The sequence below is a fragment of the Hippocampus bargibanti genome, linkage group LG08 (genome assembly GCF_051943395.1).
Source record: "Hippocampus bargibanti isolate YZ-2025 linkage group LG08, ASM5194339v1, whole genome shotgun sequence".
Taxonomy (NCBI): Eukaryota; Metazoa; Chordata; class Actinopteri; order Syngnathiformes; family Syngnathidae; genus Hippocampus; species Hippocampus bargibanti.
This window is the reverse complement of record NC_142741.1, coordinates 7,738,581-7,759,115: the sequence shown is the minus strand read 5'-3', so window position 1 is coordinate 7,759,115 and position 20,535 is coordinate 7,738,581. Positions and strand designations below refer to the sequence as shown.

Here is a 20,535-nt window from a genome sequence, read left to right as displayed (position 1 = left end):
ACAGGAGTGGTCCATCGATGAAAAGGTTTCTTCAGCCGTCATCTGTACTTATTTGAAAGTGTCGGACGTTTCGCTTCTAATCCAAGAGGCTTCATTAGCGAACTGAAGTCTGGACAGGAGGGATATATATATAGGGCTGAAACTACCAGCAAAAATACTTTAGTTCGCTGACGAAGCCTCTTTGATAAGAAGCGAAACGTCCGACACCTTCAAAGAAGTACTGATGACGGCTGAAGAAACCTTTACATCGATAGATATGCAATAAATAAATAATGTGGTACCTCGGTTCTTGAATGCCTCACTGTTCTACATACTTGGCAATAAAGATGATTCTGATTCTGATTCTGATTCTGATTCTGATATTCTTGCTTCGGCGTTCGAACACCGATTGATACGACGCGTGAGTGCATACGCGAGGGTGGGGAGCTGAGCGGCGCACGGGTGTATTGCTCTGTTCGTGACCAACTGTTGTCGCTAGCGGACGTGCTGCGTTTTGCTCTAGCGTTTAATAGAGGTGTACGAAGAGTTTCAGCCCCTAATCATGCCTCCAAAGAAAGTAAGTACTGCTTAAAGTGACAAAAGAAAAGTAGTGCGTACAACTATTGCATTTAAGAAAGAAATAATCGCAAAATATGAAGGAGGTGTGCGAGTGTCTGATCTGGCGAGGGAATACAGCATGGCGAAATCTATGATCAGTACGATATTAAAGAATAAGGAGGCTGTGAAATCTAGTGATGTTGCTGTGGGAGTGAGAGCAAGTGTCATTGGATAGATATTTTAAGAGAAAAGAACATCCTGTAGCCGAGTCATCAGAAGCTGTCACGTTCCGAGTGAGAGTGACGGCAGATGACTCGTCGGACGTAGTGGAATGTTTGGGATCCCAAAACAGACACGTACTAACCAAGCAGGATGTTTATTCACAAATAAAAGAAAACACGGCGAGTAAGAAGGCGGAGGTGATCCGACCCGCTTACTACGGCAAAAAGCAAATGGCACACGAGGGTGCAAAATTACGCAATCCCGGAAGATGACATAAATCCCCCCCCCCCCCCCCCCCCCCCCCCGCTGTCAACTCGCAAGTGACAGGAGCAAAGAAGTGGTTTCGTTGTTCGAAAAAAATCACTTTTCGATCAGGGTCCGGGAACGAATTATGGTCGAGAAACGAGGTACCACTGTACATGAATAAATAAATAAATAAATGGGTAAGTAAATAAATAAAATAATAGATTAACAAATAAATAAGGACACAAATAAATGAATAAAAAAGGCACAAATATATTAATTAATTAATTAATTAATTAATTAATTAATTAATTATGGCATTTCCATTTATTTCAGTTCATTTTTAATGAGCTATTCCTTGGCGTTTCGAAATTTGAATCCAAGTAAAACTAACGAGTTGGCTTATCGTCCAAATTAGCTGCCCAAACTTGCACTTTTCAGGACAGTTTAGTCCAATTGTGCCAGATCACTCGATCTGCGGTGAGTTTTGAAAAATTTCCAATCATCATAAATGTTTTTTTAATGTAAGGCCGAATTCGATGAATTACGTTGGTGAGTGAGCTTTTCATTGTGCGGCTTGAACTCAAGTGACCTGCCACAAGGTCCACTCCGTAAATCTAACTGGAGAAGAGCAAAATGGCCCCCAATAAATAAATAAATAAAATAAAAATAAAATAATGTCAGTGGGCGATCTTTCACATCCATTCCATGCTCCTCTTAAACTGCTAGAAGACCATTTTTATTTATTTATTTTTTCTCTGGGGAGGGATAAACTCCAGTTATTAACCCGTCGCCATGGAGGCTTCCGCACTTCTCCTTTTAGCGGTAGTCATTGTTTACCGGCTCCCATCTTCTTCTGGCTCGGTTGACAGGAAAACCTCCATCCATTGCGCAATCCTCAAAGGACGCGCTTCCCGTGTGTCATTATTTGCTGCTCCTTCAGGCCATCGTTGGAAGGCTTGGCGTTATCGATTTTTGCCTTAACATGCCTTTTATTGTCTAGAATCTTGCCGCTCGCAAGTTTGGTCTGCAACGACAGCCGAGTGCCTCTTGTGAAAGGGGGGATTTATAACTACAGTGATACCTCAGCTCACAAACTTAATTGGTTCCCAGAAAGTGTGAGTAAGGTGAAAAGTTCTTCTTCCAAACATTTATTTCCCATAAGAAACTAATAAAATAAGAATAATCTGTTCCCAGTTCCCCATAAAACATAATTTTCGACGAAATACGCCTCAAAACTACACAAAATATACAGTAAAGTTTCGTTATATCGATATCGGATATATCGATAGTCCCGGTTATATCGATACTATTTCTATGCACGCACAGAGAAAATTACATGCAAACAGGGTCGGATATATCGATAGTCCCGGTTATATCGATATTTTTTCGGACTCCCTTGAATATCGATATAACGAGACTTTACTGTACTTTATTTTATGGATAATACACGTGCTTTTGTATTGTAATTAAAGTAATAAACTACTGGATAATAAAGTTGTTTTATTGACCTTTGTGATGGTCGTTGACGTAGTTGCCTGGAGCTGCTTTTCGTTAATTCAAATCAACAGTTTTTGAACCTCCTCTATTGCCATTGCTTAGACAACACAGAAACACCCTAAGCATCACGTAGCAATGGTCGACTTAGCGTACTAGTACTGCGGCACTAAGTCATACAAACGCATACCTCGTTCGTGTTTTTCGATGATCTCCTTCTTCTGCTCGACCATAATTTTCTTTTGTGTCCTCTACGGCTGAACATTAGCTTGTCGTGGTGTCTTTTACGGTCCCATAATAAAAAAAGTACTCCACTTGATAACAATCCACATCTGCACTCAAAGGAATGGGGTGTAGAGAACTAGTCCGCCACAAACCGTGGCGCTGTGTGTTTTGCTTCGTCCACCGAAAACTAGTTTGTCTGCCAAGACTATATGCTCTCAAATGTAATGTTCCTGAGCCGAAAAGTTCGTGAGCTAAAGTGTTCATAGGCTGAGGTATCACTGTATTCCTAATCTTTGTTCAAATGCCTGTATCGGCTTTTGCTTTGATGCAATGATGTTTTTCTGTAATATCCACGTGATTCTGCAATGACCCCGCACCCAAAAACAAAAAAATCAATACAAAAAGGCAGACTATAGCTGTGAAAAAATATCTCCTTCACGGAAAGTCAAATGACTTTTTCATCCCCTCATTCTGCACTCCAGGGCCTTCTCCAACGGTTCAATCCGCCGAGGCTTGAAGACTGACAGCAGCGAGGCGGTGACAATGAGAAGCGGCCTGGGGGTCAATTTGAAAGGTGTGACAGTCTTCACCCGAAGCCGAGAGAAAGGTTGACAATCGATTCCCAAAAATGAGCGGCCCAATGCGTCTTTTTCCATTTTAAAACCTCAAAATGCGATTTCACCTTCGACGGCGTCTCGCGTAGGTTCGAACCCATGCGCCAGGAACAACGGCGGTTGCCGGCAACTCTGCTTTCACGTGGGCGGCGGGCGGCGAACGTGCTCCTGCGCCCACGGACGTTTATCGGAAAACGGCTTTTCCTGCCAGCGCCATGGTGGTTATCTCCTCTACTCGGAGAGGACGGCGCTGAAAAGCATTCACCTGTCGGACGACGGAGACCTCAACTCGCCGGTTCGGCCTTTTGAGAACGCGGCGCTTTTCAAGAACGTCCTGGCTTTGGCGTTTGACTACAGTCAGCAGACGCTTGGCACCAATCGCATCTTTTTCAGCGACGCTCACTTTGGGAACATCCAGATGATCAATGACGACTGGATGGGACACGCCGTGATTGCAGAGAGTAAGTCTTCACTTTTTCGTTGACTATTTGAAAATACAGTGATACCTCAGTTTACGAACTTAAATGGTTCCCAGAAAGTGTGAGTAAGGCAAAAGATTTGTCTTCCAAGCATTAATTCCCCATAGGAAACCATTAAAATGAGAATAATCCGTTCCCAGGTCCCCATAAAACATAATTTTCTACTAAATAAGCCTTAAAACTGCACAAAATATACCTCATTTTATGTACAATAAATGTGCTATTGTGTTGTAATTAAAGAAATAAACCGTACAGTATAATAAAGTCGTTTTATTTATCTTTGTGATGGTTGTTGATGTAGTTGCCTCTTGATGATATGTGAGTGAAGTCGCCGTGCTTTCTCTGTGATAATACCCTCACACACTGCCCCCTGCTAGCTGTTTTTCATTAATCCAAATCAACAGAAGTTTTTCAACCTCTCCTATTGCCTGAGACCGTTGCTTAGCAACACAGAAACACCCTTAGCCACACGTAGCAATGGTCGACTTAGCATGGGATGCTAAATCACACAAACACAATCTCGTTGGTGTTTTTCGATGATCTTCTTCTGCTTGACTGTTTTCTTTTGTGCCCTCATCGACTTAACAATAACCTATGGTGGGGTCTTTTTCGGTCCCAAAAAAGCAAAAGTACTCCAGTCCATAACAAACCACGCCTGCACTCAAATAAAGTGGGTGTGGAAAACTAGTCCGCCAGCCTTTGTGGCGCTCCGTGTGTTTCCCGAAAACTAGCTCGTATGCCAAGATCATATTCTCGCAAATGTAATGTTCGTAAGGCGAAAAGGTCGTGAATTAAAGCGTTTGTAAGCCGAGGTATCACTGTATTGTCGTTCGAATTTGGATCATCAGGGAGGATAAACACACCAAACGGGAAGTAGTGTCAAAACTGCATCTTAAAATTGAAAATCTTTAAAAATTTCATCGTGCATATCTGGAGTGTTATTTTACGTGTTTACCCGCGTTGTCAGCCATGATTCGTAAACTGCTCCCATGAACCAATCGCACAAACCGATGCTGCATTTGGTTTCTATATGTCAGAGAAAATTCCAGAATGTTTTGATCTCATATTAGAATCAGAATCATCTTTATTGGCCCAGTATGTAGAACACACAAGGAATTTGTCTCCGGTAGAACACGCTGCAGTAGTATCCTGGACCCTCCGCACCCTGCCCACCAGCTATTCCCCTCAGGCAGGCGCTACCGATCCATGCGCACCAAATCCAGCAGACATTTAAAGAGCTTCTTCCTCCAAGCCATGAACTCTCGAAACAGTAACCCAAATAGGACTGTATAGCGCCTCAGTTTTTCTTATGATGATACTAGTGCAGCGTGTTCTACCAGAGACAAATTCCTTGTCTGTTCTACATACTCCGTAATGAAGATGATTCTGATTGTGATTCTGAAAAAGACATGACAGATAAGTACGGAGGAAACGAATAGCTGGAAAAGGTGGTGGGCAGTATGCGGAGGGTTCAGTATGATTTTCCATTCCCTTGTTTCGATTCTTGCAGTGTGAAAGTCCTCAAGAGTGGCTAGGGCAGTGCCAATTATTTTTTTTCCCGCCGTCCTTTATATTGTTTATGTTCAAGGTTTATCAATGAGATCTTACCGGCCCCCGTTTAGCCTTCACGTCAGCCATCGGGCATCATTTCGGAACGTCTTTTTCATTTTCAAAGCGTATCTCGCCATTAATGCCAAGCGCAGATGTTAATCATGCATATTTCCCTCATTAATCTCCCCTCCATATCATCCCCCAATAATTAATCCTTCAACCAACCAACAATTTGCGACAAACTTGTCCAGATGGCTTCTTTTGCAAACTATTAATTAGCAGCCAGCTGACTCCATTTCGCGTCTTGAAGATTTCTGGGTTAGCGCGTCGTGCGCTGAGAACGTCCGAAGTTTGTTCGTGACTGCCGTGTTGCACTGCAGTCAAACATGTTTCCTCTGATGCTGTCGTGAGATGCCACGCGAATCTGAGCGGCTAAATTTAGTTGCTTTATTGTTGTCGGAAATGCTAGCGACCACCATCGACATTAAAGTAGCTAATCCCTTGGCCTTTCTTCACAATGAAAGCAATTCTGTTTTTTTTGGGAAGTATTTTTTTTTAGGAACAAATACGCTGGATCAAATTGGTGTCTATGCATGTTGTTCATAAGCCAAAAATAGTTAGCCAGCCGCAAAGTTCGACGGATAACGTTTCGGGGCAATACATTTTAAATGTGAAGCACTTAGGCCGCAGCCTGCTTGAAAATATGGCTGAACGCGAGAATCTATGAGGTCGCCAAGTAATTGTCCGTCCCGCACGCTGAGATTCGACTTGTAAACTCTGCAGGGATCGCAAAAGGAAAGTCATCCAAATTCCAAAGAAAATCGACCATCTGTTGCAAACAACGTCAGTGTTTTCCGACTGGCATCTCGTGGCCTGAAATCGAGATCGGCCTTACTGTCATTAGCCAAAACACAAGGGTGACATTTTCACCCATCTGTCCGTGTGAAAAGCAGCTTTTGAAAACACTGACTACTGAATTGGAAGCACACTGAACCGCCATGATGGCGCTTTTCTTGAGACGGAGTTGAGAGTGTGAGCTGCGATTGGATTAGTGGAGCAGTGGAGAAATGCGATTGGATTAGTGGAGCAGTGGAGAAATTTGCTGCAAAGTGATGAAAATAAGAAGTAGAGAAAAAAAATACAGGAGCTGCTATAAAGACAGCCACTCTCGCGGTGCCATCTTGAAGTCAAAAATAAAAATTAAATAACAAATAATGTGACACAACACAAAAAACACAGACAGTCATTAAATCTTAAGCACTTTCTGCACTATCTTTGTTGTATGAAGCAGTTCTAGATGAAAGAGGAGAGGATCAAAGCGTCATTTTCACTAGTGGATCCAGGATGTCATGGTTCAATGTGTACGTCTGCTTGGAGCTAAATGTTGAAAACAAACACGAAGCTATAGCATCCATTGACAAAAATAGACTGTCTCACATTGCCTGTCCCACGTAGATCCGCTTCAATTCAAAGCCGCGCCTGTGAGCAAATGTACTGTGAGGACAGCCAATCAGAGAAAATCCATAAAAGGAATTTACATTTGTCACTAAAAAGTGACAAATGTTGCTTCTAAAAATCAATCAAATAGTTTTGTGAACAAATTTGACTGATTAAAAAAGACCGCCAACTAGTAAATATGGATTTAAATTGTCGCAAAATTCAACAGTAGTAGTTCAACGATCAATCCAAATATCACTTCTGGTACCTGGACAAAATATCCAAACAGGTTAAAGCAGTGTAATACGCACACTCGGACAACGAGGCACTCAAAAAGCCACCACAGAAGAAGACACAAATATGGGAAATTTAAATGACGATGCAAAATCCTAACAGTTGAGTAATTCCATCCTTCCGCAAACTTTCATCCATTTTCTTAACTCATTCACTGCCAGACGATGTGCAAAAAATGTGGCCACTCCAGTGCTAGGGTTTTTTTCATTGTCACTCGAATTCCAGGATCCACAGAATTGGATTGGATTGGATTCCATTTGCCTTTATTAGTCTCGCATTGGAGAAATTTACATTTCACAGCAGCAAAGTGAATGAAGTGGAAAAACAAAATCTCGCGGTGCCGTGTTGATATCAAAAGAATATTGAGTTTTAGGACTACAGCAACATTTAATGCAGCATGAGAAATCTTAGACTTTCTTCTTTCATCAGAAAAAAAGAGTTAAATTACAAAGAAAATACCTAAATTACATGAGTCTGGAGTTATCTGAGCTGGAAACAAGGGCGGCTCTCCAAAATACAATGCAATACATACATATTGGTTTTTATAGCGCTTGAACAACAGCTGAAGCTGGAACAAAGCGCTAACATGGAAACAACGGAAATGCTGCCCCCTTGTGGAAGGGAAAAAACATTTCCAGAGGCCTTGTTCACTGCTTTATCGGCACCCAAAACCAAATTCGGGAATGTCGCTCCATGTCATATTTTCAATTCATGAATACATTTGTGAATGGCAGTGAATGAGTTAAAACACATCAAATTACCGTGATCGCAAACACATTTCAGAATTCAGTTTTCAAGACCTTGAAGGTAAATGAACGACATGGTTTTCTTGCTCCAGGTGTGGGCTCGGTTGAAGGCCTGGCGTACCACCGAGCTTGGAACATGCTCTATTGGAGCAGCTCCACCACCTCCACCATCACAAGACAAACCATTGAGCAAAAAGGACTCGGCGTTCTTGGCCGGGAGGCCGTTGTTTCCCTTCCTGAGGAAGACCACCCGCATGCCTTGGCACTGGATGAGTGTCAAAAGTCAGTATTGTCAGTTTTTGCCCGAATGTGGCGAAAACAGCAGAAATTTTGATGGAACGTCTCCTGGCATGTTTTTAGCCTGATGTTTTGGAGCAACTGGAACGAGCAAAGAGCCAGCATCATGAGGGCCACCTTAACGGGCAAGAACATGAGGATTATCGTCGGTGTGGACATCCTGACGCCCAACGGACTGACCATCGATCACAAAGCGGAGAAGCTCTACTTTTCTGACAGAAGCCTCGGCAAAATCGAGAGATGTGATTTCGATGGCTCCGGCAGATACGTGAGTTTTGACGCGTCAGGGATCATGGCTGACATTTACACAAACAAATGCTGGATGGTTGGGTTGAGGTGCGTGGGGTGGATGGATGGATGGATGGGTTTACGTGGTTGTGGTGAATAATAATAATACATTTCATTTATAAGTGGATGGAAGGGTTTAGGTGGGATGATGGATATTTTTGGATGAATGGGATAGATGGATGGGTGGGTGGATGGCTGAAACGATGGATGGGTTTAGGTGAATGCGATGGATGGATGGATGGATGGATGGATGGATGGATGAAAGGATGAATGGGGTTAGCTGGGTGGGATGGATGAATGGATGGATTGATGGGTTTAGGTGGGTGGGATGGATGGATGAATTTACGTGGGATGGATGGATTTAGGTGGGTTCGATGGATGAATGGATGGGTTTAGGTGGGTCAGGTGGATAAATGGATGTATGCGGGTGGAATGGAGGGTTGAGAGTTTTGAAAGGCGCTTAGAAATGAAATGGATTATTATTATTATTATTATTATTATTATTATTATTATTATTATTATTATTATTATTATTATTATTATTGTTATTATTAATGAATGGAATTTAGGTGGGTGTGATGGATGTATGGATGGATCGGTTTAGGTGGGTGGGATGGATGAATGGATGGATGAATGGTTGGATGAATGAATGGATGGATGAGTGGATTTAGGTTGGTGGGATGGATTGATCGATGGATTGATGAATGGATAAATGGATAAATAGGTGATCCCACCATATGCACACCCGATTTAAAACCCCTCACCTGAGTATGCGACCCCCCCCCCCCCATCTAGAAACCCTAATTGAAGTTTAAAGCCTTCAAGCATATTCAAAACCCCACCCTGAAACCCAGTCTGGAATTTCAAAGCTTTTGCTGGCGCCGGTAGGATACCCCTTTACGCATGCCCGTTTATACACAATCAAGGTGCTGTATTGTGGATTACCAACACCCCCCTACCCACACACCCCTGGCTTGTCCTTGGCAAGATGGATTTGTGAGAAAGCAGTGAATTGGTCTGCCTTGCACATGCCACACACCACGTTGTAGATTTTATGTATCTATTTAGTTTTGCTTTTTTTCTTGAGCTAACATTGTATATGTATGTCCTATTTTTTGTTTTTGACATTGGATCGTCCAAGTGACCTAGATTTTTGGTCTCAATTAGCAATCCATATGTTGAAGTGAGCCAGGTCAGCCGGAAAGCCTTCACCTTTGGGTCCCGACCTGGAAGCTGCGGCAGCCTAATTCTCCTTAATGAAGGCCTGGCTATCGAATCGCCTCGGGGGCATTCCAATTAAAATGTGTAAATTCAACCTGAAGTTGGTGAATGCTCGAATGCAGACCAGCAAAGGCTTGAACGTGAACATGTCTCCGCATCCTGCCCACCACCTATTCCAGCTACTCCCCTCAGGCAGGCGCTACCCATCCATGCGCACCAAATCCAGCAGACATGTAAACAGCTTCTGACCCCAAGCCATTAACTCTCTAAACAGTAACCCAAATAAAACTGTATAATGCCTCAATTTTTCTCCATTTTTTGATGATACAAGTGCAGCGTGTTCTACCGGAGACAAATTCCTTGCGTATTCTACATACTTGGCAATAAAGATGATTCTGATTCTGATGTCTCCCACGTTTGCATCAACAAAGCTGGCACTGCAAAGGTTCATGCTCGTTTCTGCTTCACTGTGAAAATTAACCAGTTACGGGAGATGTCCAAGCGGCATTTCGAAGGCTAATTCTTAAAAAAAATCATGTAGGGATTCCAACTGGTAGCGGAAAGGACCACAATCTGGTCAGGTTGACCCTCAGCGAGATATTCAGTCTTATATTTCTAAATGCACCCTCATGCAATCTTTTGCATTTCCAATGTAGGTCCAACATATCCAGGCAGAGGATAAAGAAAATAGGCATGCCAGTATTGTTAACGTCAGCGGGTTTAAATTTAAATAGCAAATGATGCCGGTTACTTGAAATAATCAATCACAATCAGAATAATTTTCATTGGCCAAGTATATAGAACACACGAGGAATTTATCTCTGGTAGAATGCACTGCACTAGTATCATCATAAAAACGATAACAAATAACTATGGAGGACACTAAGCTAATCTAACATAATCAAATTAGAAGAAGCTGTTTAAATCTGCTGGATTTGGTGCGCATGGATGAGCGGAGTCGCTGTAAAAGGTGGTGGGCAGGATGTGGAAGGTCCAGTAGGATTTTCCACGCTCCATTCTTGATTCTTGCTTTGTGCAAGTCCTCAAGAGTGGGTAGGGCGGTTCCAATGATTTTTTTCCGCCGTCCTAACTGTCCGTTGAAGTCGGATTTTGCCCATTTCTATGGCGGCCCCGGACCAAGGCGCAATATCCAGTTTAGGTAACGTACACAAGGTACACGCCGCCGTCGTGTGATACTTCACAAATCTCAAATCATTTCCTGGCAGTATGTTGCCCCATCTGGAGTGCGATGGTACCCCCAACCCCCAACCCCTACTCGTCCCACGACCAGTTGTTGCACGTGCGTGGCAAGCTTCTTTAATCAACACCTGTCCTAATCATCCCAGTATGGCGGCGAGCTAATGTGATGGCGCTTACAAGCCTGTTCCGCTAATGGCAGCGAATTCAGAGCTTCTGGCGGCTGTGATCCTCCCACACAAGCATGGAGAGTCCCACAAGGAGAACGCTGATGGATTCCTTCTTTCCACGCCAATGACAGAACAATTTACCCTCGCCGGAACATCTGGGTTTAGCGCTCGTGATGTGTTGATTAATGCAAGTAAACGCCGTGATCCGTATCCATTCCTTGGCAGGCTAACGGAATATTCCTCAAGGTTCCTCAGGCCAGATCACGAACAGATGTTTATGTTTTGCGAGAACTGAACGTGATGATTGACTAAACTTGTAATACCATCCTTGTTCCCATCCCGAAATGTCTTTGGGAACTTCTCCAATTCCATAACGGTTACCGCAACACCTTCAATTCCAACTTCCAGGTTATCGTGAAGTCAAACCAAGGGAATTTCTACGGACTGGCAGTCTATGCGGATTTCATCTACTGGTCAGACTGGGCCCGGAGGTCAGTGCTGCGCTCCGATAAATATACCGGTGGCGACGTCAAGGTGCTGCGAGCAGACATACCGCATCAGCCCATGGGAATTATCGCTGTTGCCAGGGATACAAATAACTGTGAGTATTCAACTAGAGACTAGCCTGTGTGCAGTGTCGCGTACTATCCCGTCCCCCCTGTTTCACTGAAACGTAGCATATTCATTCATCGATGATCACTATTAATCTGTTCCAAAAAGTGATTGAAACGGATTTGTATGACAACCAAAACATTACTTCCCAAATAGAAATAATGTAAATACAATCAATCTGTTCTAGAGACAAACAAAATTACATTTTATGCAGAATAACTCCCGAAAAGTAATATGTTAAGTAAAACATTGACTACAGGAAATGAATGGCCGAAACACATGTTTGACTTTGGGGGGAATAGGATCAAAACCTGGACCGAATTTGGTCAAAAAATGAAGTAAATGAAAATGATATATGAAATTTGAGCTTTTAGGATATCTCCAGTTCTTTTTCAAGTCAACTATGTGCCTTGTGGTCCATGCCTTAGCAAATCAATGTCAAGCGATTATAAACGATCACCTAAACTCATGTCAAACTCATTTTTTTGCCACGCACCACATTGTATTTCCGGTTTCCTCGAGGGGGGCCGTTATGAATTTGGGGAAGCCATTAGAATGTTTCATCCCCTCCACATATTACATCGAGAGCGCTCAACAAATTAATGAACAGCTAATTTTCATAAATAAATCATAAGTGAAGAATAATGACTGTTATTGTGGTTCACATGTGAAAATTAAACATTTTGGTTCAGGCTTTATCAAGCATCAGGAAATTTCATGGTGAATTTGCTTTTGCGGGCTGAATAAAATGATGTGGTGGGCAAGATTTGGCCCCTGTGCCTTGCCTTTGACACCTGTGATGTAACTTAGCCAGCTAGCTTAATTGAAAGAGAGATAGTTAGCTCAATCGCTAGACAGCTCGATTGCTACCTAGCTCAATCGCTACCTAACCGCAAGTGAGCTTGCTTGGTAGCTAGCGAGCTAGATAACTACCAAGCTACCTCAAGAGATGAGCATGGAATTTCACAAGTTTGATTTGCTTTCGCGAGGCCAATAAAATGATGTGACAGGCCAGATTTGGTCCCCGGGTCTTGACTTTGACACCCGTGACATCAACATATTTAAAGGTGCATGTGGATTATTGTGGACAAGCTCAAACATTGTATTTCTTCATGTGTGAGATCACAAACGCCGCATTTGGAAAATGTATTCAGGTTTTGCCTCAGCAGCTGCACATGAATTAGAAAGGAAAATTCCTGCCTGGAGTCACCTGCGTCAGTTGCAAGAAATCACATTTGCTTCATATTAGACTCAAGAAGCATCAAGCACATTTCCCTAGAAAGAAAAAAAATAGAATTCATTAAATTTCAAATTCGATCCGGAAATGGTTGAGTTGATTGATAAGGGAAAGCTACAAAGTGCATCAGTGTCGCGGTAAGCGAACACGAGTAAACGGAAACAAGGACGCCGGTTCCGCCAGCGCTGGGATGCTTAACGCGGATTTGATTGTTTTTGAAGGCGAGCTCTCACCGTGTCAACATCTGAATGGAGGCTGCGGTGACCTCTGCCTCCTGACCGCCCAAGGGAGGGTCAACTGCACTTGCCGCGGAGAACGCGTCCTCCTGGATGACAACAGCTGCATGTGTAAGTCCGACGACGTTGTGCAAAAGGCCGCGATTGCTCACCCGGAAATAATAATAATAATAATAATAATAATAATAATATCGATGAGAAGGTTTCTTCAGCCGTCATCTGTACAAATTTGAAGGTTTCGGACGAAGGTAGGCTACCAAATGAAAAACAAAGTAATGTAGTTTATTCAATTGTAAAGAGCAGTACATTGGGGAGACTCAACAAATTCTCAAAAAAAGACTTTATCAACATCGCAGGGATAATACAAGTGGGCCTCAATCGGCAGTACATTTGCATCTAAAAACTAGCAACCACTCATTTGACGACAATGAGGTTAAAATCTTAGCGAAAGGACATGGTTTGAAAGGGGGGTAAAAGAAGTGAGGTGAGGTTCAATTTGGATCATTCATACAATAGCCTGCTTAGGCAAAACAGGTTAGGCAACGTTCGTAATGCTGATGAGGTGATACCGGTGGGAGTGGGGCAAATAGGCCAGTCGTTAGTCAGGAATGTAGGAACAATCAGTGGGGCCACAGGGAGTGGTCCTCTGCTCCCCCCAACCTGAGAGTAGGGACCTATCATAGCTGTGTCCGGCGCCGCCATGTCTGGACATTAGGGATATATAAATAGGGCCGATACGACCAGTCAGACTTTAGTTCGCTGACGAAGCCTCTTGGATAGGAGGCGAAACGTCCGAAACCTTCACATTTGTACAGATGACGGCTGAAGAAACCTTCTCATCGCTGGACCACTCCTGTACGACTGAGAGCTTACACAGACGAAATAATAATTATAATATAATAATAATAATAATAATAATAATAATAATAATAATAATAATAATAATAATAATAATAATACATTTCATTTCTAAGCGCCCTTCAAAACTCGCGGGTGAGCAGCGGCAGCCACACCCGCCAGCATTCACTCAACCCGGAAGTAACTCAAATAGATAGAAAGCTAGCACGCTACCCAATTGATAGCCAATAAATACCTAGCTAGATAGCCAGCTAGCTAGATACCTAATAGATAGCTAGCTAGATAGTTAGCCAGCTAGCCAGACAGATAGTTAATAGATAGCTAATAGCTATGAAATGATATTTTCTCCACCGTTGAATTAATAATAATAGTACATTTAGTTTACAAGCGCAAATTCGTCGATCGTTATCACCCAACACCTCCATAGAGGCACCAAGACCTGAACGGTTGTTTTTGATAAACAAGGCTTTGCACAAGTGGATATCGATACTGTGACGCGGTCGTGCAAAGCGTAATCTTTTCAAGAGCCAGGGTTTTTGTCATTGTCACTCAAATTCCATGACCCACAAAATATTGAGTTTTAGGACTATATAAACATTCAATACAGCGCTAGAAACCTTACACTCTTTTCTTTCATCAGAAAAAACAGTTAATTCCCAGGATCTGGCGTTATCTGAGTTTGAAATGAGGCCAGATGGACAAAATGCAATACAATACGGTGAGACCTCAGCTTACAACTTAATTGGCTCCCAGACAGAGTGTGGAAGGCGAAAAGTGTGTATCCCATTTTTTTCCCCCATAGGAAACCATTAAAATGGGAATAACCCGTTCCCGGGTTTCCATAAAATATACTTTTCAACTAAATAAGCCTTAAAACTACACACAACATACCTTATTCTATGTATAATAAATGTGCTATTGTATTGTAATGAAAGCAATACACTGCACTGTATAATAGTCACTTTATTTACATTTGTCATGGTCATTGATGGCTCTTAATTGACACCTGTTGCTTTCTGATTTGTAAGGTCTTACGAAACTGAGGCATCACATTATCATTCATCATGTTGATGATTCTCATAGCCTTTCTGGATGGAACTGTTCAATAAAAGCCTGCACATCAACTCCTGAATGGCCTGCTTCTGCTTGTCCTCTTGAAGGCAAATCAAATTCTCTGTGTTGATGACCTCATTATGGTCAGCAACAAGCTCCTCGATGTCATCTGCATCCACTTCGAGTCCCGTAGGTGCTGGCAGAGATTTTATTACAACAAAAGGCGCGAGTCCGATGATTCCATGGACGCGAAATAAAACGCGACAAAAGAAGGCAGGCGCGGCGAATAAAATTGCACACTCGCCATCGGAAACCGGAAAGCAACAAACTTACGCGATCGCGTGTAACAATCACCTCATGCAAAGCAAACTCTTGGACTTGCACAAGCACAAGACACAGCGAGGCTGTCTTTCGTCGTAATCATGTCACTGGTGAGGTGACAGCGACTCGTGAAATGAAGTGTCACGAGCGGCTGTCAACTCGCACGTGACAATTTAGCGTGACTAATGACACGCTGTTCCGGTGTGTGTGAAAACACTAGCTCTGATTGGCTTACCATGACACATTACTCTACCCTTTAGCCAATCACAATTGCTTGTATCGCATCTTGCCAGGGTGTGCGTTCAAGTGTAGCAACACAGAAACGTTGGCAAGTGGTTGTCCCTGCTCATTCAGTTAGATAATGCTTTCCAAACAGCCTCGAGCAGGTGTGGGCAAACTTGTTGACTCGCGGGCCACACTGGGTTCTAAAATTTGACAGAGGGGCCGGGCCAGGAGCATTTGGAGGGAGTGTTTGGGCCGGAAATACTAAACCAAAAGAATTAAAGGACAACCGACACCTCCGGACAAGTTTTGTCCATAATTTGTAAAATCACTTCAAATGACTTCGACTGGGCGTATATAATACAAAGATTCCACAGCACATAGCTATAGTTTACGTTTTAAGACTCGCACTGAATATTCATGAAGTCTTGTTTTCGAGTTGATGACGATCCCCATGTGACGTCACGTTTGGACCACCCCTGACCGAGAAAGCGACACACAATGCATTTTGCGGTACTTTGTTTGGTCTGAAAACTTCGTGTTGATCCGTGTTGATGGCAAAATTAGAAGTAAAACACAATGTGATGGTGAATCGTTGTGTGTTGCACCAAGACTACTATTTGATACTAGTTGACACAAATTCCCAGCAGACAAATCTGTTTTTCATCTGACTAAAAATATCGGCCTGCGTGTTTTGGGTATTTTAGATGCTATAAAACGTTTTTCTGATGTCAGTAGGAAACAAAAAAAATGGTGCCGGTTGTCCTTTAAATGTAGTGTGTACAAACCTCATAGCACAGTAAGAACACTACAACCCAATTTATTAACTGTCTTTCAAATGTGAAAAATATCCCTCATCAATTAATAAATTTGTCTCAAGGAATATGCAAGATATGGCATTTACAGACTATTTCGCAGATACTGGGAGGAGGAAATGGAAATAGATTAAAATAACATATGCACTGTGATTTATCAAGATTGTGTATGTTTTTAATAAGTTTCAACCGAAGGTGCAAAGTTAAGAAATCAACATTTATTGAAAAATGGAATCACTTTCAACATTCAAAACATATTATTCCACAACGAAATATTCAAGATCAATAATACCTACTCCGTAAAATCATGGATGGATTGTCCTGACCGTGCGCTCTACAAACTCGCCACGAAGGCCCTCGCCTTCACACGCAAACAGTACACGTATACCATCGCCAAGCACACAGACATAGGCTACCTGCAGTTGAAATTTGCATACTCGGCACGGCAGCCAATCAGAAGTATGCTTCTTTCCTCCGGACTTTCGCAAGCGTTATAAGGTTGTGCATTTGCATATCATTTTCCAAAATAGATACACAGTACCTCAGCCCAGAAGAAAGATTGAAAAGAAGCTAACAACATGTGTGGTGCTACAAAACGTAAATTTATATCAAACCGTGACTGGAAAGTGTACGTGAGAGTTATGAAAGGGACTTAGTGGCTTGTAGCAAGCAATGCAAACATTGCATTGTGCACCATGGTGACAAATGACTACTGCAGTGAAATCTGCAGCCTTGGACATTTACCCTAAATTAAGCAATTTAACATCTGTGGTCGGTACAGCCTTAATTAAAAAAAAAAAAAAAATACTATGTGACGATTTGCGATTGCTTGTGTTTCAAGTTGTGAAAAACGGGGCAGGCAACTTTGTTGTCTGCCCTTTTGTCCCCAACTTATTTGTCACGAGTCTCAGACACTGTCTTTACTATAAAACCGTATGTAGCCCGCGGGCCGTAGTTTGCCCATGCCTGGCTTAGAGTCATAAGAAGTCGTGCGCTATTCTCGAACCTGAACGCACCCCAAATCTTGGATGACAAATAAACAGAGCAGAGTAGACGAGTACGGCTGGTAGTTTCTTCAATTTATTCATAGTACCACATTTGACTGTCGGTATACGCAATGCCGACCAAAAATAAGTGGGCATACACCGTATACTGGCGTATACCCTCGACTACACCTCTGGGTCGTAGAAAGTTACTCTCAGGGAAGTGACACACAGCGTGAGAGATGTGTCAGGCTGAGATTCACAATACAACCGCGGTGTGCACATGTGACGCCACAAACGCACACCTCGTTCGTGTTTCTGAATGATCTTCTTCTCTTCGGCTGAACACGAGCCTGTGGTGTTTTTTTTGTCCCATAATAGTAAAATTATCTGTAAAAAGCTCCTCGGAGACGATGGATGTGTGAATTCAGAGAGAGGGGGTGTGGAAAGCTGGCCCTCTGGAGCGCTGTTCAGTCGTGTGCTTCCGCCGAAGATCACTCCGCCAGCCGTGATGGGTGTGTATCGTGAAAAGTAGTGTGTATTTAATTTTCATAAATTTGACGTTCGTAAGACAAAAAGTTCGTAAGATAAGGTGTTCGTAATCTGAGGTCTCACTGTACATACATATTGGTATATATAGCGCTTTAACAATAGCTGAAGCTGGAACAAAGCGCTAACATGGAAAAAAGGGAAATGATGCCCCTTTGTGGCAAAGAAAAAACATTGTCAGAGGCCATGGTCAGCACTTTATCGGAACCCAAGCATGAAAAAACAAAACCCGAACAAATTCGCGAATGGCGCTCTATGTCATATTTTTAATTTCCGAATACATTCATGAATGGCAGTGAATGAGTTAATCGTGTATTACTTTTGTCCAAAAAACAAAATAAAAGTTTTTTTTTCATCTAATGCCGTTAAATTTTCTCCGCAGCGAAAAAGTCATGGTGCAACATCCACAGCGAGTTTGAATGCGGCAACGGAGAGTGCGTTAGCTACGAGCTAACTTGCGACGGGATTGCGCACTGCAAAGATAAATCCGATGAAAAGATGCAATACTGTGGTAAGTGACTTCCACAAAACCAATCCAACGCCAACGCTTCGCTGCCTTGACGCCGATGAAATCCCAACGCTTCCCAGACAACAGGAAATGCCGTCAAGGTTTCAAGGCATGCTACAACCAACGCTGCGTGGCTAACGGTCACTTCTGTGACGGGATCGATGACTGTGGCGACAACTCTGACGAGGCTTTCTGCGCCAGTAAGTCGAGGCTGCTAAGACTCTCTTCCTTCATCAGAAAAAAAGAGTTAACTCCTAAATTACATGGGTCTGGAGTAATATGAGCTTGAAATGAGGGCGGCTGTCCAAAATACAATGCAATACATACATATTGGTTTATATAGCGCTTTCACAACAGCTGAAGCTGGGACAAAGCGCTAACATGGAAAAAAGGGAAATACTGCCCCCCTTGTGGAAGGGAAAAACATTTCCAGAGGTCTGGCCAGTGCCTTATTGGCACCAGCTCAAATATTCTTCTTCTTCTTCTTCTTCTTCTTATTATTATTATTATTATTATTATTATTATTATTATTATTATTATTATTATTATTATTATTATTATTATTATTATTTGCCATCTCTTAGCCAGCTAGCTTTCTATCTATTTTAGTTACTTCCGGGTTGAGTGGACGCTGGCGTCTGGCTGCCACAGTTCACCCACAGAAAAAAAACGTATCATGTGATGGTAAAGTGACCTTCAGAGTTTTCAAAGTCAAAGTCAGCTTTATTGTCAAATATGCTAATATGCATGACATACAGCACAGATGAAATTACTGAAAGGCCCTTAGAAATTAAATGTATTATTATTATTAATATTAAAAAAACAAAACCCAAATTCATTCGGGAATGGCGCTCTTTGTCATATTTTCAATTCCCTAATAAATTCGGGAATGGCAATGAATGAGTTAAGGGCTGTATTTATCAAAGAATGCAAAAAGCAGAATTAAAAAAAAAAAAAGGAAGAGATTCAGACCACGGAAGTAAGGTAGTGGAGAATGACTGAGCAAAGATCCTGTGGGACTTCCAGATACAGACTGAAAAGATGGTAATGGCCAACCAACCAGATATCGTGGTCATAGATAAAGGGGAAAGGAAAGCCGTTGTCGTGGATGTAGCGGTCCCGAGTGATGGAAACATCAGAAAGAAGGAACATGAGAAAAATCGAGAAATACCAAGGGCTCAGAGAGGAGCTGGAGAGAGCCAGGAAGGTCAAGGTGACAGTCGTGCCTGTGGTGGTCGGAGCACTCGGGGCAGTGACCCCCAAACTCGATGAGTGTTTGCAACAGATCCCGGGAACAACATCGGATATCTCGGTCCAGAAAAGCGCAGTGCTGGGAACAGGACGGATACTGCGCAGAACACTCAAGCTTCCTGGCCTCTGTTAGAGGACTCGAGCTAAAATGGGGGACAGACACCACCCATGGTGGGTGAGATGAGGATTTTATATATATATATATATATATATATATATATATATATATATATATATATATATATATATATATATATATAAATAATACTACCTAGCTAGCTGTCTATTTGCTATTTATTAGCTATCTAACTAGCTAGCTAGCTATTACCTATTAGTTATGTATTAGTTAGCTAGCTAACTTACTATCTATTTTAGTTATTCGGGGTTGAGTGAACGCTGGTGCCTATGGCTGCCACTGCTCACCCACAAGAAAACTGATCCTGTGACTTTAAAGTGACATTGAGTGTTTTGAAATGAAATGTATTATTATTATTATTATTGGATTTAAAACTTCCGCTTCGATGTACTTCCTGGGTCCTATTTAGTTTAAAACAGTTTACCTTCACGAAAGTTTACACCGGCCGGCATTGTCGTTAAAAGTTGAATCTCCTTCCATGATTTGTTTATTTTTGCTTGGAAAATATTTATACAGATGCAGCATGCTAAAGAATGTAGCGGTAATCTGTCAAAAAAGTATTTGACAACTGTCAACAAAATTGTCACGGCAACTCGCGTGTGCTATCTCACTAATTTAGTATGCAATTTCCGCCACAACATGGATTTACAGTTATAAAAATAAGCGCACTCACCGAGCAGGATTCCACCCATGGCCGCTATGTGACACGGGATTCGAGCTTCAATAAAACATTTAA

General features: G+C 42.3%; 1 protein-coding gene across 1 annotated transcript in view; it reads left to right on the top strand.

The window, feature by feature from the left end:
- Positions 1-20,535, top strand: part of LOC148894497 (low-density lipoprotein receptor-related protein 1B-like) — a 334,893-nt gene that overhangs the window by 199,502 nt on the left and 114,856 nt on the right. The window contains exons 41-48 of the mRNA XM_089002179.1: positions 3,207-3,331; positions 3,428-3,799; positions 7,938-8,127; positions 8,206-8,410; positions 11,427-11,619; positions 13,089-13,214; positions 18,287-18,415; positions 18,493-18,612. Of these exons, the coding sequence (XP_088858305.1) occupies positions 3,207-3,331; positions 3,428-3,799; positions 7,938-8,127; positions 8,206-8,410; positions 11,427-11,619; positions 13,089-13,214; positions 18,287-18,415; positions 18,493-18,612 (1,460 nt within the window). The remainder of the gene's footprint in view (positions 1-3,206; positions 3,332-3,427; positions 3,800-7,937; positions 8,128-8,205; positions 8,411-11,426; positions 11,620-13,088; positions 13,215-18,286; positions 18,416-18,492; positions 18,613-20,535) is intronic.